Here is a 24,205-nt window from a genome sequence, read left to right on the forward strand (position 1 = left end):
TTGCTTGTTTCCATGGAATCTTTCATTGGTAGGTAGGAATGGTCTTGCATTCGAATGAAAGGTTATCCATCACCTATTGTTCATATAGACTTGATTTATTGGCTATTACTTTTAAATCAATCAAAATACTTGGAAGTTGGGATAGCTCCTTGTTTGTTCTCAGTCTTATTCCTTGCAGAGGTACACTATGACTCTGATGTTCAGCTTCAATAAATATCTAGAAGTACCATGCTTCCAGTTAAGCATTTATCAAACTATTGAAGTTTAATTTAAAATTTAGGCACTTATGGAGGACAGATAGCTGACTAACATTTGGTATTGGCCAGAAGAATGGGGTATGAACTAAATCATTAATAAAATATTGCATTGATGAAATATTTCACAGTATCATGTACACAAGAGATTCTGCAGATGCAGGAAATCCAGAGCATCAGTATCCAATTTTAGTGAAGGGTCTTGGCTCGAAACGTTGACAGCTTATTTATTTCCATAGATGCAGCCAGACTTGAGTTCCTCCAGCAGTTGTGTATGTCATTATGCATTTGTGTATGGCATTATGCATTTGGTTTGCCATTTTGAAATTTATTCCCCATTAAATATTATATAAGTATAAAAGTTATGAATCAATTGTTGGAAATTATTATATGTATTACAGTGGAATTTGTATTATGTGGATCTACATTTAACAAAAGAATATATTAAACCATTTTAATATTAAATAAACCTGATAGCCTTCAGTGCAGCTTGTAACATTTGGTATAATTGTTTGGTGCTTGCAGCTTTTATTGTTGTATCAGTGGAAAATTGAACATGATTATTTCTATGACTGGAGTATCTCCTTATCTACTATACTTGTTTCCAGGTGGCCTGTATGCAGTTTATTAACATTGTGGTCCATTCTGTGGAAGATATGAATTTCCGAGTACATCTCCAACATGAGTTCACTAAACTAGGACTGGATGAATACCTGGATGTGAGTATTCTGCTACAAGGTGTCTATTTCCAGTTGACTGAAGGTGCTAATCCATGTCCTTAACCACATTGTCTTTAACACTAACCACCTTTCTAGGTTGGAATAGGTGGAATATTAATAGATGCAAAATATGATATAACAGCCGGGAGGCGGTGCGGTGTGTAAGGAAGTTGCAAAGAGGCTGTGAATGGGTGAGGCCAAAATACTATGTAGGAAAATGCAGGTCATTCTTTTCAGTTAAAGAAAGGCAGAGCAGTTATTAAATAGTGAGAGATGTAAAGTTAGATAGATACCTTATTGAACCCAAAGGAAATTACAGTGTCATGGTAGCATTACAAGTGCACAGATAAATGTACAAATATTAGAAGAGAAGTAAGAAAGAATAAAAAATAAGTTACCTCAAACAGTCTAACGGGGGGGGGGGGGGGTCGTCACTTCCCTGGCTATTGGTTAACTCATTGTAGAGCCTAATGGCCGAGGGTAAGAGTGACCCCGTAATGATTAGGTTAGATGTACAGGTGTCCTTGTACATGAATCAACAAATATCTTCCATTTTTAACATGAGGAAACATATCAACAAGTACTTCATGTGGTAGAATAAAGATGCTGTGCAAGTTTAGCATAGCTTCACATGCATCTCCTCTAACTGTGTCTACGTGGCCTCCTTTACACTGGTGAGACCAGGCGCCTACTAGGTGACTACTTTGTGGAACGCCACTGCTCTGTCCACAGTGGCCATCCTGAACTCCCTGTTGCATGCAGTTTCAACTCCACTCCCCATTCCCACACTGACCAGTGAAGCAGAGATTCACCAGGAGGTTGCTTGCATCAGGAGAACTTCAGCTATGGACAGAGGTTGGATAGATCGGGTTTGTTTTCCCTGAAGGGAAGGCATTGGGTGATATGGAGAGGGTAGTCAGCTTCTTTTTCCTTTGGTAGAAGTATCAACACATGTGGGTGTGGTTTGAAGTGTGAGCAAAGAAGATTAAAGGAGATCTGGGGTAGGACATTGTTTTTTACAACGTGTTTGATATTTGGAACACTGTTAGATTCAGTTAAAATTGCAGTTTGTAAAAGATGTTTAGACAAGAACATAAATAAGCTAAGCAGAAAAGAATATGGTCTGAATGTGGGCAAATGGGATGACTGGAGGTCAGGGGTTCCAATCTTTTTTATGCCCTGGAGCCCGAGGGTCTGTGGACTCTAGGTTGGGAACCCTGCTGTAGCTAGACAAAAAGGTTGGTTCAAAGGACCTGTTTGTATGACTGCTCCTAGAGAGAAGGTTTGCTCTAAAACTAGCTTATTGCTGCACTTTAGTTAGGAGTGACTCATGCTGAGAAGATACTTAAAGCAGTAAGTCTTCCCTTGCTGTGCAATCCTCCAAAATGTTAAACACATATCAGTGCAGTGGTTGTTAATATGGACTCATGAAGCTGTACTTTAAGTGGTTTGTTAATGCTGGTGGTGAATTTTCTTCTTGATTTTCAGAAGCTGAAAAATACAGAGAGTGACAAACTTCAGGTGCAGATTCAGGCTTACCTGGACAATGTGTTTGATGTGGGTGCATTACTGGAAGATGCTGAGACCAAGAATGCTGCCTTGGAGAGGGTTGAAGAACTGGAAGAAAATATTTCTCACGTAAATACTGCTTTAAATTTTCAATGAGGGATGCAGTTCCAGCCTGGCAGTTGCCTTTGGTGATTTATTGTAACTTAAATGCTGGGAAATAATTTCAGTGTCATTCGGTAAAACAACCATTTTGGGTTTAAAAACATAAGAAAGTGGGTTTGATTGAGGGCCTTCTAAGCAATTGGCTAGTGGATGGTGTGACTGAAAAATGTAGTACATTTCATAAAGCTCTTTAGCCTTACAATGCTTTCAGGGTGAGTCATAATGTTCAATGGACAAAACTTTAGAGACAGGTCGTTTTTGATGGCACTCTGAAATATTTATGTTCATGGTATGCCAGAATTCTCAGTGAAGTGGCTTAAAACTAATAAATGGGTTACTTGCTGTTTGCTTGTTGGTACTGTTCGATATTGTGATAGAGGTAATGGAATTTTAAAAATAATCGGCTGTGAATGTTGTGATTATTATAAAACTACATTCATCCTTCTGCAGTTAGGCTTTGTATTTAGCAATGTTACTTCTGCCTCCATGAAGTATTGATGTTACATTGGGGCATGGCGGTGAGTTCTGGGTTCTGTTTTGTGCCCGGCTGTATTCCCGTGCATCGTGAAGGCGGGTGTGTGTGCGCTGCCAAGGAGCAGTTCAGCCACATTTTACCTCTACCCACTTTCCCCATGAGTCTCTTCTGGAGTTGTGAGGTGGTCACTGGATAACAATTTGCAACAGGAATTCAGGCAGTTTTTCCCTGATTATTTATAGTAGTAAATCCCGACGAGTACCCAGATTGAGATCACTGCAGCCAGCAGTTCAAGCATGTCTCTGGTATTTCCCTGTTTTGTATCATTAGTCTAATTATTGACTGGGGTAGCTGAACTTTGCAGAGGAAGAATTAATTTTGATCTTGATAAAGGGCACAAACTGATGACTAACATGTTGAATATCTCAGTTGTCAGAAAAGTTGCAAGATACTGAAAATGAAGCGATGGAAAAAATTGTGGAACTGGAAAAACAGCTAATGCAAAGAAACAAAGAACTGGAAGTCATAAGAGTGAGTTGATACATACCTTCCTCAGCTGGTGAAAGATACACGGTTTAAAATTGATCTTTGTGAACTGTGATCAATAGAACACACGACGGACAATGATCCTCTTCTGCATTGGGAAGTAATTCATTTAGTTCCTCAACAATAAAGCCTGTTCTTGGCCATTGATTATCCCAAATGGAAGTCAGGGCATAATACAAGATCCACGCATCAAAGTTGCTGGTGAACACAGCAGGCCAGGCAGATCTGTGTGTTGCTTGAATTTCCAGCATCTGCAGAATTCCCTGTGTTTGCATAATACAAGATCTGCCATCCTCCAACTTCCCAAGAGTACCTAGCGTAAATCAGTGTTTTCTATACAATATATTACTTTTAATTTATTTTCTTTGATCAGAAATTTCATGGAAATTTGCCACTTCTCACCTGCCTATTACTTCCCTCTGGGTCCCCTCCTCTTGTCGCCCACCCTTCTGTCCCATCAGATTCCTTCTTCTCTAGCCCTTGACCTTTCCTACCCACCTGGCTTCACCTATCAGCTTCCAGATAGCCTCCTCCTCCCCCCCCCCTTTCTTATCCTGGCATCTTCCCCCTTCCTTCCCAGTCCTGAAGAAAGGTCTTGGCCCAAAACGTCGACTGTCAATTCATTTCCATAGATGCTGCCTGACCTGCTGAGTTCCTCAAGCATTTTGTGTGTGTTGTTCATCAAAATATGTCTGTGAGAGTGTTTGTCTGCCCTACCTGTGTCATATTTCAACATCGAGTATATTCACAAACATTCTACATGTGACAGCACTGTTTGATACGAGGCCACCTGTTTACCGGTTCTATGCACTAGTGGGCCTCTGATCATCTGAAAGCTGCCTTCCAGCACATAGGATCAGCAGAAGATTTTTCTGCCCATCTTCATCCTTTCTTATAACTCATCACATGCTGTCTTTACACTTCAGACATTGCACTTGATCTTCAGTGACCATTCCAATTTGAAAAAAAATATAAAGCAATCTTAGCAATTATATAAACCCACCCGGAGATTACTTGTACTTTATGACCTTAATAATGAATTGAGAAGAATGCGCCATACAGTTCTTGCCTATCCAAAAAGTTCATGATTTCTCATGACATCAGCAATATTTAAAACTATTGTGTATGTATAGACCAGGGCGTAGAATTGCTGTCAGTTATTGGGGCTTGGCAATTTATAGCTAAGGTGTTCAAACGTTAGAACATTAGAAAGTTTTTGACAGGAACAGGCCATTCAGCCCAACATAGCTTGCCAACTTCTTGTTCACATGGTGTGTTGAGAGAATAATCGAGTTTAGATTTGTAAGTCTTTGAGGTACTACTCTCAACAACACAACTAGGTAGTTTGCTTCATGTGTCCACAACTCGCTGTGTAAAGAAATGCTTCCTGATGTTAGTCTGAATTCTCCCTTTAATCAGTTCCCACCTATGGTCCCAAGTCCTTGTTAATGGATTAGTTTTGAAGTAGCAGCTGGCATCTACCTTACTTATATCCTTAATGATTATGAATACTTCCATCATGTTTCCTCTCACTTCTACATCTACTTAGGCTGAGATTTAATTCTTTGAATCTTTCTTCATAGCTCATACCCTACAGACCTGGAATCAGTCTAGTCGCCTCTCAGTGCCTTCACGTCCCTCACACAATATGGAGACCAAAACTGCACACAGTATTCAAGGTGTTGCTTCACAAGTGCATTATACAGCTTTAGGAGAACGTCTCTAGACTTGATCTCCACTGAACACATTATATAGCCCAACATTCTATTAACCTTCCTAATCACTTCTGCGTATTGTCCAGATCAGTCTACCAGGACGCCTAAATCTTTCTCATACAGTGCACTGTCTAATTGAAGGCTCCCCATTGTATACTTATAACTAATATTTCTACTTCCTATATGTAATATTTTACATTTACTTACATTAAAATTTCATCTGCCCCATCTGGATTTTGTCTAGATCGAACTGTATTGATTCTACTGCCTGAATATTATCAGCCCACCCCCCTAATTTCGTGTCATTGGCAAACTTTACAAGTTTATTTGTTATGTGCTTATCCAAATCATTAATGGAAATTAAAAACAGCAACAGCCCCAAAACTGATCCCTGTGGAACCCCACTTTTAACATCATCTGGGTGTGAGAATGATCCTCTCACTTAACTCATTTGTTTTTGAGCCATTTCTGCACCCATTCGCACACCTTCTCCCAAATTCCTACCTCCTGTAATTTGATTATTAACCTCGTGTGGGGTACCTTGTCAAAGGCCTTCTGAAAGTCCAAATGAATGATATCAACCACTCTATTGTTATCATAAATTTTAGTTGCCTCTTCATAGAACTCCAGCATATTAGTAAAACATGATTTCCCCTTTTTGGACCCATGCTGGCTTTCTGCTAACATGCCTGCTCTTATCAGTTCTTTCCTTCTCATTCTTTATTATTGTTTCCATTATCTTGCCTACGACACACATTAAGCTTACTGGTCTATGGTTATCAGGGTCAGTGTATGTGGTGGGATAATGTTCACCCATTTTCGGTCCTTAGGGATTTCATCAGTCTTTGAAAAATACATGTTAGGGGTTTATATATATGTTGTCATAGACCTCTTTAAGTACCCTTAAAGATGTATCTTGTCTGGCCTTGGAGATTTATTAATTTTCAGCCTTTTCAGTTGAAGCAGGACCTCACATGCTAAGATCTCTAGGTCACTTAAAGCAACTCTGTTTTTCTCTATACTTACTAACATTTTGCTAACATCTTCAGAGATGAATACTTTTGCAAAGAGTATCTGCTGTGTCCTTCTCTGCATAATTTAACACACTACTATCATTCCTTAATACACCTAATTTCCTCCTTGACTTTTTTTTTACTACTAAAGTATTGAAAAAAATCTATTGGGATCAATCTTAGCATTATCAGCAATATCCTTCTCAACTTGTCTGTGTTGAAATTACAGGCTAGATTATCAACTGAATCTGGCAATTACGTTCTTGCTCTGAGATGACTTGCAAGCACTTGCTCGTGAAGTTTCTGACCCATTTTTGTCCTTGCACTCACGCTAAATATTTAATAAAAACAGAAAATGCAGGAAACACTCTGCAGACCAGGCAGCATCTTTGAGTAGAGAAAAAAGTTATTGTTTCAGATCAAAACACATCAGAACTCTATTTCATTAATCCTGTCTTAATTATTTTCTGCAGGTGAGCTATTCCAACTCGAGAGACTAGAGCAGATAATTTCAGCTTTTCACAAAAACCTCATGACCCGAGTTGATTCCTTCAGTGTCAGTAGATGTATGGTTTCTTCAACAGTGACTTGAACCTGACTCTTAACCAACTTGTTCACACAGAGCAGCATAAAGTCAAATTTATGTGTCAAGTGCGTGTATTTTAAGTTTGTAAAATAGAAAGGTATAAACATGAAAATTGAGCAAATGATTCATGAGTTGTAAAAGGATCTACGGCTTTCTTGGCATATATGATGAATAATCTCTTCTCGGGCTTCCAGCCTGTACTTGTACCCAACTGGAAGCTCAAAAAGAGTTTATTTGATTCATGAGTTGTTTGAGCTTTTGGGTAGATTTACATGGTCTTCTGCTTTTGAGACGATCAGCTTGTCACCATGTTAGTTCCAACTCTATCCACCACCCCCCTCCCCCCACCTTGATATTCTCAGTTCTTGCAACTTGTGGAGTTTTTTTGCAAATGCCACAGAGTCATAGGAAAGTACAGCACAGAAACAGGCCTTTCGGCCCATCTGGTCTGTGCAGAGTAATTTAAGCTGCCTACTCCCACCGACCTGCATCAGGACCATAGTTGTCAATATCCCTACCATTCATGTACCTATCCAAACTTTTCTTAAACATTGAGTGCTGGCAGCTTGATCCACACTCCCATGACTCTTGAGTGATGATGTTTCCCTTCATCTTGATATACATCATCAATGCTTATTTGTTGTGGATGATTGTTCACTCTCTCTGCTGGAGTTCCAATGGAACCCAGACAGATTTTAATCCCAACACCAACACTTTAAGGGAAGTGAGACTGGATGACAATAAGGCAAATGATGAATGCATGTAAAAATTGATATGTGTTAGGAATAGTTTTAGGCTTAGTTAAAAAAGTTTTGAAAAATGAATTCTTCAGGTCACTTTTAAAATTGTTTTTCCTCCATCTCTCCTCCCAGGAGGTTTACAAGGACACCAATACTCAAGTTCACACACTGCGCAGAATGATCAAAGAGAAAGAGGAGACCATTCAAAGACACAACCACTTGGAGAAAAAAATTCACGAGCTAGAGAAGCAGGGGTCCATCAAAGTTCAGAAAAAAGGAGATGGTGATATTGCCATTCTGCCAGTTTTGCCAAGTGCATCACACTCTCCAGGTGCAGAGCAGGCACCAAGCACTTATGTAGGAGCACCACATGAAGCATCTGATATGTCACTGCCACCACTTCCTGGACCTTCTCCATGCCTCTCTGGTGCAGGTGAGGCTCAAAGTTGATTATGCTGTTAGTGTTTAAATGTACTTCGATTCTGGTTGGCATAACAACAAATCTATTGCTGTTTTAATTAGAATAGTGTAAATTTTAAGGGTATTCTTTGCATGGATATTAATTGCAGTCACAACAACTGGAAAACAGCATAAAAATAATTATCTCCAACCAGAACACTGCTTTGTAGGAGGATGTAGAATGATCTGATGGGGAGGTGGTTGGTAGAGCAAGTGAATGGGTAAGGATATAGTCATAGTCATACTTTATTGATCCCGGGGGAAATTGGTTTTCGTTACAGTTGCACCATAAATAATAAATAGTAATAGAACCATAAATAGTTAAATAGTAATATGTAAATTATGCCAGTAAATTATGAAATAAGTCCAGGACCAGCCTATCGGCTCAGGGGGTGTCTGACCCTCCAAGGGAGGAGTTGTAAAGTTTGATGGCCGCAGGCAGGAATGACTTCCTATGACGCTCTGTGTTGCATCTCAGTGGAATGAGTCTCTGGTTGAATGTACTCCTGTGCCCACCCAGTACATTATGTAGTGGATGGGAGACATTGACCAAGATGGCATGCAACTTAGGCAGCATCCTCTTTTCAGACACCACCGTCAGAGAGTCCAGTTCCATCCCCACAACATCACTGGCCTTACGAATGAGTTTGTTGATTCTGTTGGTGTCTGCTATCCTCAGCCTGCTGCCCCGGCACACAACAGCAAACATGATATCACTGGCCACCACAGACTCGTAGAACATCCTCAGCATTGTCTGGCAGTCTCCTCAGGAAATAGAGACAGCTCTGACCCTTCTTGTAGACAGCCTCAGTGTTCTTTGACCAGTCCAGTTTATTGTCAATTCGTATCCCCAGGTATTTGTAATCCTCCACCATGTCCACACTGACCCCCTGGATGGAAACAGGGGTCACCGGTACCTTAGCTCTCCTCAGGTCTACCACCAGCTCCTTAGTCTTTTTCACATTAAGCTGCAGGTAATTCTGCTCACACCATGTGACAAAGTTTCCTACCATAGCCCTGTACTCAGCCTCATCTCCCATGCTGATGCATCCAACTATGGCAGAGTCATCCGAAAACTTCTGAAGATGACAAGACTCTGTGCAGTAGTTGAAGTCCGAGGTGTAAATGGTGAAGAGAAAGGGTGGTTATGGTAGATGGTAGATGGAAAGTAAGGTTACCCATATATATTGATGGGCTGACTGGCCTATCCTAGATTGTGTCTCCTATCTTTTTGTTATTGAACTATGCCTTCTGTGAGGTCTAATCATTGTGTAACCTCCATTCTGTGGAAAATGTTACTGTTTGCACAGCTGATGGTATGTTAGTGGTTTCTGAAAGCTAAACGCCAATTCTGATTTTGAATTTTCAGCAGTCCCAAATGGACCAGTGTTGGCCCCATCTTCTCAACAGCATCTCTCTCCTACGCCCCCTCCACCGTCGCCTCCACCACCGCCTTCGGCTGCAGAAGTTCCACCGGCTCCACCTCCACCTCCTCCTCCTCCACCACCACCACCACCCGCTGCACCTCCTTTGCCTGGAACAGCCCCAACTCTCATTTTTAACCCTGGCTTATCAGGTAATGTCATGGTATTCAATGTACTTTGCTTTCTTGTGAAAAAATATGTTTTAATAGCTCAGGAAATGTAGTTGCTAAGTTTTTGATTCTTAAAAATATATTTTATGAGGGAGGTAAAAGGGAGCAAAATGAATTTCAAACTGATTGTGGGGGATTGGAATCCTGGGGCGTGGCGTCTGTGCTGAATCTAAAGGCAAAATACCTTGATGTGTTTTTATTCTTGATACCAGTTAGCGAGGTGGCTGCTCATTTGGAAATACAAGAAAGTTGGGGATTTGTTTAAGGGATATAGTCAGACCTTCACAATTGGGTGTAAAAAGTCAGAGCTTGTTGGTAGGAGAGGTCAGCCCCTCATTTTGGTAGAGAGGGTAGGGAAACTGTGGGTGGTCACAATTAGACAAAGTGGGATCTGAAATGTGGGACAGGAGTACTACCTTTTTCTGTATCTAAGGAATACCCAAAGCAAAAATGCTCACACCGCATCTGCTGCACTACAATGGGTGAGTATAACTCACTATTGAAAAGTATGTTATTACCCGAATTTGAAAATTACTTGACTTTTTCTGATGTTGGGATGAGAGTCATAGACGCATAGAGTAATAAAGCACAAGAACAGGCCATTCAGCCCAACTGACCCATGCCAACCACATTTTCCTCTCTGCTAGTCCCAGGTGATTGCATTCAACCCCAAATCTTTCCCCTCCATTTACATATCCGAATGTCTTAAATGCTGCAATTGTATCCAACTTGACCACTTACTCTGGCAGCTCATTCTAGGTGACCAACCTCTCCGTCTCAGTTCTCATGAACCTCTTCGGCGCCCTCTCCAGCTTTGACAATGTCCTTCACATAAATGTGACCAAAACAGGAACTGTTTCTGGAAGGAAAACAGGTATATGGAGGAATTTAAGGTGGGGGGGTTATATGGGAGGCAGGGTTTGAGGGTCGGCACAGCAATGTGGGCCGAAGGGCCTGTACTATTCTATTCTATGTTCTATAAAAAAAAACTGTACACAATACTCAAAGTGTGGCCTCACCAATGACTTGTCTAACTGCAAATAATGTCCCTACTCTTAAACTCAGTGCCCTGATTGATGAAGACCAGCATGCCTTCACCATGCCGTCTACGTGCATAGCCGTGGGGGGAGGGTGGTGGTGGTGTAGAGGGGGAAGGTTTTAGTCAGCCAGATGAATGGTATGATACAGGAAGGAGAAGAATAAATTGAATAAAATAAAATAGAAGTTCTGAAATGTTGGTGTAAGTTTTATTTTTCATTTTCTTGAATCTGGTATGGAAACACCAATGCCTTTGAATGGAAAATCCAGGGGGTTCGGCCCAGTATATCACGAGTAAAACCCTCCCAACCATTGAGCATGTCTACAGAAAGCGCTGTCATACGAAAGCAACATCCATCATCAGGGATCCCCACCACCCAGGTCATGCTCTCTTCTCACTGCTGCCATCAGGTACAAGCCTCAGGACTCGCATCACCAGGTTCAAGAACAGTTACTACCCCTCAACCATCAGGCTCTTGAATAAAAGGGATAACTACACTGAACCCTAATGCCCCATCATTAAAATATTCCCACAACCAATGATCTCATTTTCGAAGACTCTTTTATCTCATGTCCTCATTATTTATTGCTATTTATTTATATTTGCATTTGCAATTTGATGTTTTCTGCACTCTGACTGATCTTTCATTGATCCTGTTATAGTTACTATTCTGTAGATTTGTTGATTATACCGACAAAAATGAATCTCAGGGTTGTATATGGTGAGATACATATCTAATTAGATAATAAAATTTACTTTAAACTTTGAATCCTGTTCTCTGATCTTAGAGTGCCAGTGATAATCCCTGAATAGTCAGCTTTACCAGCATATATTCAAGTTAGCCACTTGTCAATTAAGATAAAAATTCATAATTAAAACTGAAAATAGTAATTGTATTTTAACAACTAACTTTTATAATTTGATGGTAAAGCATGGTAAAACCAGAATCAGAATCAGGTTTATTATCACCGGCATGTGACGTGAAATTTGTTAACTTAGCAGCAGCAGTTCAGTGCAATACACAATCTAGCAGAGAGGAGACAAAAAAAAGGAATAATAATAATAATAATAAAATAAAACATAAATAAACAAGTAAATCAATTACATATATTGAATAGATTATTAAAAATATGCTAAAACAGAAATACTATATATTAACGAAAGTGAGGTAGAGTCCAAAGCTTCAAAGTTCATTTAGGAATCGGATGTCAGAGGGGAAGAAGCTGTTCCTGAATCACTGAGTGTGTGCCTTCAGGCTTCTGTACCTACCTGATGGTAACAGTGAGAAAAGGGCATGCCCTGTGTGCTGGAGGTCTTTAATAATGGACGCTGCCTTTCCAAGACACCACTTCCTAAAGATGTCCTGAGTACTTTGTAGGCTAGTGCCCAAGATGGAGCTGACTAGATTTACAACCCTCTGCAGCTTCGTTTGGTCCTGTGCAGTAGCTCCTCCATGCCAGACAGTGATGCAGCCTGTCAGAATGCTGTCCATGGTACAACTATAGAGGTTTTTGAGTGTATTTGTTGACATACTAAATCGCTTCAAACTCCTAATAAAGTGTAGCCGCTGTCTTGCCTTCTTTGTAACTACATCGATATGTAACGGGTGGGTTGAAGGGAAATGAGAATGAGAAATAAAGTCATAAATATGGGAGAAAATTATGGCAAATCAGACGCGATACTGCACTTTAGAAATAATGGTTTTTTCAAGGCAGGCTCCTGTTACGGTTAGAATTAGGCAACGTGGCCTTGTTATTGTGGTTACTACCGGGGCACCGTATATAAAATCAAACCATATGCAGTGGATCAACAAGGTACTATCAATCACATAACATGGCTGTACCGTGCTTCTTGCTATTCATAAGATAATGTTAACCACTTTATGGGAAATTTGAAAGCAAAGTATCAAACACTTAGCGTTAGAATAAGTATGTAAAAGCTGCTGTGGGGTATTTTGATGATGACATGAAGGTTTCTATACTTGCTGTGCACCATGCCACTAGCGTTTAGGGCAGGCATGAAGGTGCTCCATCTTTGCCTGCCCATACAGTTGCACACAAATATAGAAGGATTCTTCATTGCTGTTTCTGTAACTATTTCTTTTTACCAGTCGGGGTTGTTAGCCCAGAGCTGAACCTCTGAGCCTGGAAGACCGGTGGACCACACTTAGTCTGGCCTCTACCTTTTGACCTGTTTGGCATGGATGACCCTACCAAGAGCCAAAGTATAAAGCACTGACACCTGCCAACATAACTCTCCAGGTCATTGAGGCACACAAGCCTCAAAACCCTCTGGCAAGGATGTGGTCCGCTTGGAGGTCTTTTAACAATGAGAATGCTTATGTCAGTGGTTGCCAGTCTGGGATCCACGGACCTCTTGGTTAATGGTAGAAGTCCGTGGCATAAAGAAGGTTGGGAAACCCTGTCTTTAATATTTCTTTTGTTCCTTGCATATTATTTTATGACTTCACTTCTGCTAACTTGACTTTCTTTATCTACCCTACCTGCTTCCATACAAGAGGGACCAATCAAGCTATTCTGTAGGTTTTTATGCTCTATTGGTGTTGTACATCACATTGTGTGTCTGTCTTTCCGGCATTCATATGTGTTGTTGACTGTTTTTTTTCCAGTGCATTTTATTAAACAAAAGATGCTGGGAATGCTCAGCAGGCCAGGCAGCATCTGTGAGGACACTTTGATAACTTGTTTTGCTCTCCATAGTTGCAGCTTGACCGACTGAGCTTTTCCAAGACTTCCTGTGTTGTTTCAGATTTTCAGCAACTTGGCATTTCACTTTTAGATTACAAATAGAAAACCTAGATAATTTTATCTACTTGAAATAAATATTAATAGAAAATTTCACAACTAACCACTTTTTATGGATTTGATTTGTTATTGAAGATTCCAAGAGCTGATCTGTTCATGTTAACACAAGTACATGTTAAAACATTTACAGCAGTGCTGGTTGGTATTTTAAGAGTTGAGGTGAACCAGCTCCTTTGTGGAAGGTAATAATCAGGTTGTGTGGCTTTAATCAAATTTTACCTGGTGTTCTCACTCACATGCTCAACATATTTTAGACGTTTTGGCTTTGCATGTCACAGATTGAACCCTGAAAATACCGAATTGCTCTGAAAGATATCACCCATATCATATTTCACCTGTTGTTTATTGTTCTGGTTGGTGCATGCTTTAAGTTGAATTCACATGATTGTGGTACTTTTAAATATAATGACACAGCAGCAGCCTAGATAATGTAGACCCTCTTAAAATTAGACTCAGATTGTGAACTCAAGCAAGGAATGGCAGCTTGCTATTGTGAAGTTCTGATTTTTGAATACTATTCTTGAATTGTTTACCAATTTGTGATTTTTGTCAATTGATGAAAGCTGTTAATATTAAACCTGACTCAGGGCCAATTCTCTGCACATGTACCAACAAAGTCTTCTCCAATTGGTGAAGTTCAGGAATGTAGAATTCTATATACTACAGAAATTGACCTGGTAAATATTTCAAAAATTTATATCTGACACCAGAACTGAAAATATTTAAAATATTTTATCATTCATTCTTTAGAGGCTTTTTCAGTGGCGTGGAGAAACACAGTCTGTTTACGGTTTGGTCATGTGATCACTGATTGGTCCTCTAAGTATCCCTTCATTATTAATGTACAAGTCAAAATATTAACAACACTTAATGTTGCCATTAAGGTCACAGGTGAAGTCTATTAATTCTGTAATTGCATGAGGATTGGCTTATTGCAAGTAGTTAGTGCAGTTAACCATTTTATAAAATTGAATTTGATGTGTTTTGCGTGTTTTATAACTCAGCTATTCTTTTGTGTAGCTGTAAAGATCAAGAAGCCTATCAAAACAAAGTTCCGCATGCCAGTCTTCAACTGGGTGGCATTAAAACCCAATCAGATTAATGGCACTGTCTTCAACGATATTGATGATGAGAAAATCCTAGAGGTATATCTGAAATTATATTGTTATTTGATGATTAAGAACTGCACTGGGAATTAATGTTTTATGTCACATTTACAATTTATTTTCACAATGAACTACATAGTATTTCAAGTGTCTCAGTGATGCATTTTAATTTATAGGAATTGAATGTGGACGAATTTGAGGAAATGTTTAAAACAAAAGCCCAGGGGCCAGCTATGGATGTTGTCTCAAGTAGACAAAAAGTGATCCAAAAGGGATCTAAAGTGACATTACTGGAACCCAACAGAGCTAAGAATCTTGCCATCACCTTACGAAAGGCGGGGAAAACCACAGAAGAGATATGTAGAGCTATCCAAATGTGAGTAACACAGGTCTCTTCCACAAACAAAATATTTCTCATCAAGGATTTTGAATAGATTAGGGAATCAGTTTTGAATCATTGCGAAATAACTCTAAGCAAGAAATCAAAGCCCTAGGGACAAGATATAAAAAATCTTGGTAAGAGAAAAAAAATCACTGAAAGATACTTCTGCCGGTAGTACGTTCGGACTGGCCCAGTTTTTTTTTTGTGAAAACATTTTTTAATGATCCAGTGCAACAGAATGTATTAGTCATACAGTACAACTGTAAAGAATGTTTCTGAAGTTATCATTTGACATAATTTTTTTTGTGTTAGGTTTGATCTGAAAACATTACCTGTGGACTTTGTTGAGTGCCTGATGAGGTTCTTGCCAACAGAAAGTGAAGTTAAGGTGCTGAGGCAGTACGAAAGGGAGAGGAAGCCACTGGAGAATTTAACAGATGAAGACCGATTCATGGTACAGTTTAGTAAGGTTGAAAGACTGATGCAAAGGATGACCATCATGGCATTTATTGGAAACTTTACCGAGAGTGTTCAGATGTTGACACCGGTAAGTAATTAATGCAGTCTACCTGTTGAGTGCTTCCAAGATATATTTTTCTCCACGGTACCTTTGGAGTTATTGTGAAAGATCTGTTGTTCATGGCTGGTGTAGCCACTCATTTGATCTGAATGGATTATGTTTCTTGTGTCTCTGTTGATTATGTCCCTCTGATTTGTGAAGTTACTTGTATGAGAACCGAATCTTAGCAATAATTTTCCAGTTGAATGACAAGGCAAATTAAATTAACTAATTTCCCTTGCCACCATTTTTATCCTCCTTGCTGAATAACATTGCAAGCTGAACTAGACAGTTCACAATCTGTTTTGATGTGTTTCGCTCAGCCGCTGTAATGATCCCACACTTTCCGTCTCCATCGCAGTCTGCAAACTTGCATCTTCGATTAGCCTTAGCTTTTTACAAACTCCTACAAATTATGTGCAGTCCATTCAGAATCAGGATATCTATATTCTGTGCAGTAGCCGCCTCCCCCCCCCCCCCCACCCCTATACCAGACAGTGAGGTGGCCAATATACTCTCTATGCTACATCTGTAGAAATTCTCCAGTGTTTTTGGTGACATACCCAAATCTCCTTAAACTCCTAATGAAATATAGCCGCTTTCTTGCCTTTGTTATAGCTGTATTCATTTTGTATTTCCCCTTTGTTAACCTACCTTAACTCGCAATTCATTAACATCTACTTTTATAAATTCAAAACCTCTAATGTGGACTGCTTGATAGTTTCTCAGAGCATAGTTCTGTAACCCTCCATCCATGTGCTCCATTAACTCAAGCCGCCAGTCCTCTTGCCATTGTGCTTTCTGCTGTGAAGAAACAAGACTTAAGAATCAGGACCATATTTATATTTTTACTGACTTATGTCCTGAAATTTCTGTAGCAGACTTCTGTATGCCTCCTCATTGTACGTTGGAATGATTGAATAAATTGCATTGCAAATTGGCCAGCAGTGTAATTGCAAGTGCCTGGTTTCCTTTTCTAGGAAACAAACACAGTAAGCGAATAAACTGCAATGTTTCCTCAACTGCCACTTGTTACTTGCAGAAACCCCCTTTTTCTGAGCCTCGCATGGTCCCTTAAAAAAGCTGTTCAAATGTAGGACATGGTGTTCTCCAAACCTAACTCTATCCTGCTGCCACTGATTTGTGAAGTTTGGATGTAAATTAATTCTGCTTAAAATCTAATTTTTTGTGGCACTGATTTGATATTACATGATTACCAAAGAAGATCAAGTAGCAAGTTATCTTGAGATCCAGAATTATGTTGTATTTTTGATTTTCCTCTTTTCCTCTTCTGCCTGTTACATCTGTGAAACTTCACTGCTGAAAGCAGCCTACAGACCTGTGATTTTACAATCATTTTATTAAATCTGTGATCTTTCTTCTTCTTCTAACATCATAAATGAGGACCAATCTTGCCATGAGTAAATACGAGTGCGGTCTTTGAAGTGGGGACCTTTGTATCCTGTCTGGAATATACAGTATTGTTGACGGCTGTTGGATTATATTTGCACTGTTACAGAAATAAGTTAAAAGGAACAAATTGGGATGGAATTGCAGATATTGCTGATGTGAATGATTCCATTATTTTGCTTCATAACTCACAATATGAATAAATACTTCATGAATTCATAAGATTTTCAGTTTTGTTAGCTAATCATTTATACTCATTCTTTTCAATTTAGCAACTTCATGCTGTAATAGCTGCATCTGTATCAATAAAATCTTCTCAAAAACTGAAGAAAATTTTGGAGGTAAGTAGCAACAACCTCAATATGGGATGATCTAACTTTGCCGTGGAAATCGTGCTCCCTTGTAGGAGGTTACAATTCATTTCCCACTCCAAATGTACCAAGACTCTCAAAAGACTGGTTCTGGTTATTTCACCACAAAGCAGGGGCTTTAAAGGAACCAGTTCGTTCTAACTTCCCACTTTTAGCACCGGAACACCAAAACAAACTGCTGGATTGATATTGAATGTCAAAGACCATATGATATTGGAGCAAAATTAGGCCATTTGGCCCATTAAGTCTGTTTTCCCATTTAATCATGGTTGATCCAATCTTCCTCTCAGCCTCAATCTCCTGCCTTCTCCCCAAATCCTTTCATGCCTCGACCAATCAAGAATCTATCAAGCTCTGCCTTAAATATGCATAAAGACTTAGCCTCCATAGCTGCCTGTGACAAAGAATTCCACAGATTCACCACTCTTTGGCTAAAGAAATTCCCCTCATCTCCATTTTAAAAGGACGCTCCTCTATTCTGAGGTTGGTCCTCCAGTCTTAGATTCCCCACCATAGGAACCTTTCTCTCCACAGCCACTCTTAACGACACCTTTCAGCATTCAATAGGTTTATGCATTAAGACTTTAAAGAACTTGCCAATACGAGGGATGATTTGGCTGTGCGCCTGTACTCACTGAAGTTTAGAAGAACAATGGGGGGGGGAGGGATCTCGTGGAAACTGATCGAATATTGAAAGGCATAGAGTGCATATTTCAATACTGGGAGAGTCTTGGACTAGAGGGCACAACCTCAGAATACGAGGGGTGATTGATAAGTTTGTGGCCTAAGGTAGAAGGAGTCAATTTTAGAAAACCTAGTACATTTATTTTTCAACATACTCCCCTCCTAGTCCAGCGGTCGTGGAGCATACGGATCCCTTCTTTGTAGAAGTGGTCCACAGCGGGGGTGATTCATAAGTTCGTGGCCTAAGGTAGAAGGAGACGAGTTATTAACCAAATTTTCTGCATTATCACTCAAAGAGTTGAACTGCACGTGCATGTAACGACAGCGTCTTGGACCTCCAGGTGGTCCAGGGTGATTGATAAGTTCGTGGCCTTGGGTAGAAGGAGGTGAGTTATACAGCTCTTGTTACATGCACGTGCAGTTCAATTCTTTGAGTGAAAATGCAGGAAGTTTGAAGTTAATAACTCATCTCCTTCTACCTTAGGCCACAAACTTATCAATCACCCCCGCTATGGACCACTTTCTGGAGGTCCAAGATGCCGACTTCTACAAAGAAGGGATCCGTATGCTCCATGACCACTGGACTAAGTGTGTAAATGTAGGAAAAATAATGTGCTAGGTTTTCTATAGTTGACTCCTTCTACCTTAGGCCACGAACTTATCAATCACCCCTCATATATATTTTATTGGATTAATAATATGAATAGTATGTCACAATTTTCAATTGTAGTAATTTTCCAAAAATAATTTGAAAAGACTAACTATTTAATATTCTCAAACTTCTGCTGCCTAAAGATTTGGACTTGAGGAAATTTTGTCCTGTATTGACTTGCAGTTGAACTTTAAAAGCTGCAGTGAAACAGTGCACAAAACTCTTGATCTCTAATATTCGAGAATAAAGTTCCACCAAGTAAAGACATCTATTGGTGTATTTTGTGAAAATTTTGACCCATTGAAGACAATAAAAATTAAGTAGAAGCTGTATATTAGGTGTTACTTGAGGAGCAGTGAAATAGAACCGCTGTTAGATTAGATTAGATTCAACTTTATTGTCATTGTGCCGAGTACAGATATAAAGCCAATGAAATGCAATTAGCATCTGACCAGAAGTGCAAAAGAATAGTATTATTTACAAAATAACTGCGAATAAAAAGTAAGTGCTACAGCGTAAGTCCAGTAGGGGTGCAATACTGCTTAGCACTATGATGTGAGGTTCAGCAGGGTCACAGCCTCAGGGAAGAAGCTCTTCCTGTGCCTGCTGGTGCAGGAGCAGAGTCTCCTGTAGTGCCTACCGGATGGGAGGAGAGTAAAAAGTCCATGGTTAGGGTGAGATGCATCCTTGATAATGCTTTTCGCCCTGCCCAGGCAGTGTTAGTATACCCACTCCTCAAGGACTGCAGTAATTCAAGAAGGAAACTCACCGCCAGCCTCTTGAAGGCAACTAGAGTTGGGTAAGGTAAAGCTGGCTCAGCCTGTGAACCCTACCTCACTTCAGTGTTTAAAAAAAACACATACTCAGTGGTTAAGTATATCACAAAAGTGTAAAATTAGAAAATAATTGCAGTATATGATCGAATGGTGATGGGCCAAATGATCTAATTCTTCACCTATGTCTTTATGGTCTTAATATATCACTATTTTAAAATAACTTAAGTCTGTCAATATTTATTAATTAAACTTATTGACCTTTTGTAGATAATTTTAGCACTTGGTAACTACATGAACAGCAGTAAGAGAGGAGCAGTGTATGGATTTAAACTACAGAGTTTAGACCTGGTAAGTCATCTGTGTTATGCACCAGTTGTAAATGTACAACTTAAAAATTCTAATGTTTGATAAATTGATGTGTGAAAAATGTGTTAAATTTTGTGAACCTAATGATTTTTTTTTCCTTTGATAGCTTTTAGATACCAAGTCAACAGATCGCAAACAAACATTGTTACATTACATTGCGAATGTTATCAAAGAAAAATATCCTGATGTAAGCCTTTTCTACAATGAACTCCACTATGTGGAGAAAGCAGCAGCAGGTAGCTATGCACCTTAAGGGAAATAGATTTCAGAAAGTATTGTTGTATCTGCAGTAAATTTTATTTGTTCTATTTTGGTACATGTACAGAACTGTGCAAAAGCCTTGGGCATATATAGCTAGGGCACAGTACTGTATTTGTTAATGTGAAGCCGAGAGTGAGTTTGTAAATCTGGCAGGAACAAAGGATGTTGGGAATGGTGATGGTCGAGCACTGCTGGAGAGGTGTGGGACGGATGGCAGAGGAGTGCCGGGGCAGGAGGGGGGAGGTGCGGGTGCAGCCCTGAGATACCAGGCAACATAAATAAACTGAACAATTGGTTTATTGATCACTCCCTCCACTCTCCTTCACCTTTTCCAAACCATGATTCCCCTCTCCCTGTCCCTTCCCACTCTCGGTCCACAATTGAGACCCATATCAGTATCAGGTTTATCATCACTCACATGTCATGGTTTTTTTTTTGCGGCAGCAGTACAGTGCAATGCATAAAATTAATACAGTACTGTGCTAAAGTCTTGGGCACCTTAGCTATATATATGTGCCTAAGACTTTTACACAGCACTGTAGTTACCAAGCAAAGGTTCCCAACCTGGGGTCCGTGGCTAGAAAAGGCTGGGAAGTAAACTAATACAAAGAGTTTTGGTGAGGGACAGGGGAGGGGGTGCATAAGTGCAGTCTGACCAATGATATCTTGACACTCTGGGAATTATGTTTTGTCTTCATACTTATTACGAACTAAAGATAAAGAGGAGGAGACAAGCCAGGCTCACCTGTGAAGCTTGCTAGGTTGCTGAGGAAAGTGAAGTGAGCAGAAGTGGTGGCCATAATCTTCCAATTATCCTGACATGTTCCAAGACCAAGTAGGGAAGGGATAAACTCAACCACCACTGGCCTCTCAGATTAGCCTCAGGAGTAGTAACAATCAGATAATAGAAGGCAATATATTATAAAATAATTTACATTTTAAGTGCCATAGAGTAGGCTTGTAAGTAATTCTGAAGCCTTTGGAATGACAGGAAATGAGCAGCAGCTGAAAGAACCTGGACAAAAGGAGTTTTAGAGGAAGATGCATGAAGTGACGTTTGTCAGAATTCTCTACTCTGGCAGCTGCTTTTCCTGATGTATATTAAAGGTGGCACAGTAGCGTAGTGGTTAGCACAATGGTTTACAGTGCTAGTGACCTGGGTTCAATTCCCGCCACTGCCTGTAGGGAGATTATATGTTCTCCCTGTGACCGCGTGGGTTTCCTCCAGGTGCTCTGGATTCTCCCACAGTCCAAAGACATACCGATTGGTAGGTTAATTGGTCATTGTAAATTGCCCCATAAATAGGTTAGAAGATTGCAGGGTGGCAAGGCTTGAAGCGCCTGTTCCACACTTTATGTCAATAAATTAATAAATAAAGTCAAGTACTTTTGTGTACAGGGGATAATTTCAAAATGTGAGGGTGACACAGAATTTGCTGGCTAACAGTAATGGACGTCAAAATAACATGGGCAGAATAATACTATTAGATTTTAAAAAATGATCATGTAACACCCTCACTGGTTGTATGGTGCCATCTGGCCTGGAGCAAGATAACAAACGTATCTGAGCTTGGATTGCACTATAAGGAGAGATTGCCCATCGATGGATCGCCTCCAGACCCAGGCCAGACAGTGGCAGAAAGTGAAGAAAATAGACTGGGCAAAGCCTAAGGGCTGCTGTCCACAAATAGAATAGGAGGAGCAAAACCATTCTTTTCTCTGTCCCATCACCAGTCCATCAGCGTGACTGCCATGTCACTGTCGAGAAGAACTCATGTGCATGCTATACCTTTGGCAGGTCAGGATACAGGCTGATCCAGTCTAGCTGAGATTTTTAAGGGTGACAGACTGTGAAGACCAGCCTCCAGAGCCCGGAGCAATGATTGGTCACTGACAGGCTTTTGGAGTCAACCTCCCCTTTGGCAGTTGTGTCTCGGAGCACATTGGAAGCGACAGCACATTTCCAACTTCGGTCATTGGAAGATCTGTCCCGATATAATGGATTAAGTTACTAGGTCTTCATCACATGGGATCCTAGCATTCAAAAATACATATTGTGTACCAAAGTTAAAAAACTGGAGTATTGCATTCAATTCTGGTCACAGTATTGCCTGCTGGGTCAAATCCCGAGTAATATCTGGGGTACCTCAACCTACAGCAGTTCAAGGAGGGTTGGGGAAAGGCAGTAAATGATGGCTTTGTCAGCAGCATCAGTATTTTGTAAATGAACAAGGAAAGCTTTTTCCGATAGCCTAAATGTTGGAGGTGGCCATTTTAAAGTGGAAGATAATACAATATATTGTGAAACAGTTTCTGGAGTGGTATTCTACAAACCTAGTATTTTTGAGAGATTTTGTGAATTATTTTGTATGGTAGATATGTGAACTGTGCAATAAACAATAGAAACTCAATTATTATTTATAGTTTGAATAGTCTTCACTAAGGAGGACATAAATAATCTTCCAGAAATAGTAGGGGACAGAGGGTCCAGTGAGATGGAGGAACTGAGCGAAATACATGTTAGTAGGGAAGTGGTGTTAGGTAAATTGAAGGGATTGAAGGCAGATAAATCCCCAGGGCCAGATGGTCTGCATCCCAGGGTGCTTAAGGAAGTAGCCCAAGAAATAGTGGATGCATTAGTGATAATTTTTCAAAACTCATTAGATTCTGGACTAGTTCCTGAGGATTGGAGGGTGGCTAATGTAACTCCACTTTTTAAAAAAGGAGGGAGAGAGAAACCGGGGAATTATAGACCAGTTAGCCTAACGTCGGTGGTGGGGAAACTGCTGGAGTCAGTTATCAAGGATGTGATAACAGCACATTTGGAAAGCGGTGAAATGATCGGACAAAGTCAGCATGGATTTGTGAAAGGAAAATCATGTCTGACGAATCTCATAGAATTTTTTGAGGATGTAACTAGTAGAGTGGATAGGGGAGAACCAGTGGATGTGGTATATTTGGATTTTCAAAAGGCTTTTGACAAGGTCCCACACAGGAGATTAGTGTGCAAACTTAAAGCACACGGTATTGGGGGTAAGGTATTGATGTGGGTGGAGAATTGGTTAGCAGACAGGAAGCAAAGAGTGGGAATAAACGGGACCTTTTCAGAATGGCAGGCAGTGACTAGTGGGGTACCGCAAGGCTCAGTGCTGGGACCCCAGTTGTTTACAATATATATTAATGACTTGGATGAGGGAATTAAATGCAGCATCTCCAAGTTTGCGGATGACACGAAGCTGGGTGGCAGTGTTAGCTGTGAGGAGGATGCTAAGAGGATGCAGGGTGACTTGGATAGGTTGGGTGAGTGGGCAAATTCGTGGCAGATGCAATTTAATGTGGATAAATGTGAAGTTATCCACTTTGGTGGCAAAAACAGGAAAACAGATTATTATCTGAATGGTGGCCGATTAGGAAAAGGGGAAGTGCAACGAGACCTGGGTGTCATTATACACCAGTCATTGAAAGTGGGCATGCAGGTACAGCAGGCGGTGAAAAAGGCGAATGGTATGCTGGCATTTATAGCGAGAGGATTTGAGTACAGGAGCAGGGAGGTACTACTGCAGTTGTACAAGGCCTTGGTGAGACCACACCTGGAGTATTGTGTGCAGTTTTGGTCCCCTAATCTGAGGAAAGACATCCTTGCCATAGAGAGAGTACAAAGGAGGTTCACCAGATTGATTCCTGGGATGGCAGGACTTTCATATCAAGAAAGACTGGATGAACTGGGCTTGTACTCGTTGGAATTTAGAAGATTGAGGGGGGATCTGATTGAAACGTATAAGATCCTAAAGGAATTGGACAGGCTAGATGCAGGAAGATTGTTCCCGATGTTGGGGAAGTCCAGAACGAGGGGCCACAGTTTGAGGATAAAGGGGAAGCCTTTTAGGACCGAGATTAGGAAAAACTTCTTCACACAGAGAGTGGTGAATCTGTGGAATTCTCTGCCACAGGAAACAGTTGAGGCCAGATCATTGGCTATATTTAAGAGGGAGTTAGATATGG

The 24,205-nt window shown here is 40.3% G+C and overlaps 1 protein-coding gene across 7 annotated transcripts in view; it reads left to right on the forward strand.

Annotated features, from left to right (window-relative positions):
• The window catches only part of fmnl2a (formin-like 2a), a 242,760-nt gene that overhangs the window by 202,008 nt on the left and 16,547 nt on the right, over positions 1–24,205 (forward strand). For all 7 annotated transcript variants that reach the window (XR_011886450.1, XM_072261943.1, XM_072261942.1 and 4 more), the window contains exons 11-21: positions 863–973; positions 2,462–2,611; positions 3,549–3,650; positions 7,852–8,152; positions 9,548–9,754; positions 14,657–14,781; positions 14,919–15,118; positions 15,437–15,671; positions 17,366–17,434; positions 19,844–19,924; positions 20,049–20,178. Coding sequence is in view for 6 of the 7 variants with exons in the window: in XM_072261943.1 (XP_072118044.1) it covers positions 863–973; positions 2,462–2,611; positions 3,549–3,650; positions 7,852–8,152; positions 9,548–9,754; positions 14,657–14,781; positions 14,919–15,118; positions 15,437–15,671; positions 17,366–17,434; positions 19,844–19,924; positions 20,049–20,178 (1,711 nt within the window). In the remaining variant the exon portion in view is untranslated. The remainder of the gene's footprint in view (positions 1–862; positions 974–2,461; positions 2,612–3,548; positions 3,651–7,851; positions 8,153–9,547; positions 9,755–14,656; positions 14,782–14,918; positions 15,119–15,436; positions 15,672–17,365; positions 17,435–19,843; positions 19,925–20,048; positions 20,179–24,205) is intronic.

This window comes from Mobula birostris, chromosome 6 (assembly GCF_030028105.1).
Source record: "Mobula birostris isolate sMobBir1 chromosome 6, sMobBir1.hap1, whole genome shotgun sequence".
NCBI lineage: Eukaryota > Metazoa > Chordata > Chondrichthyes > Myliobatiformes > Myliobatidae > Mobula > Mobula birostris.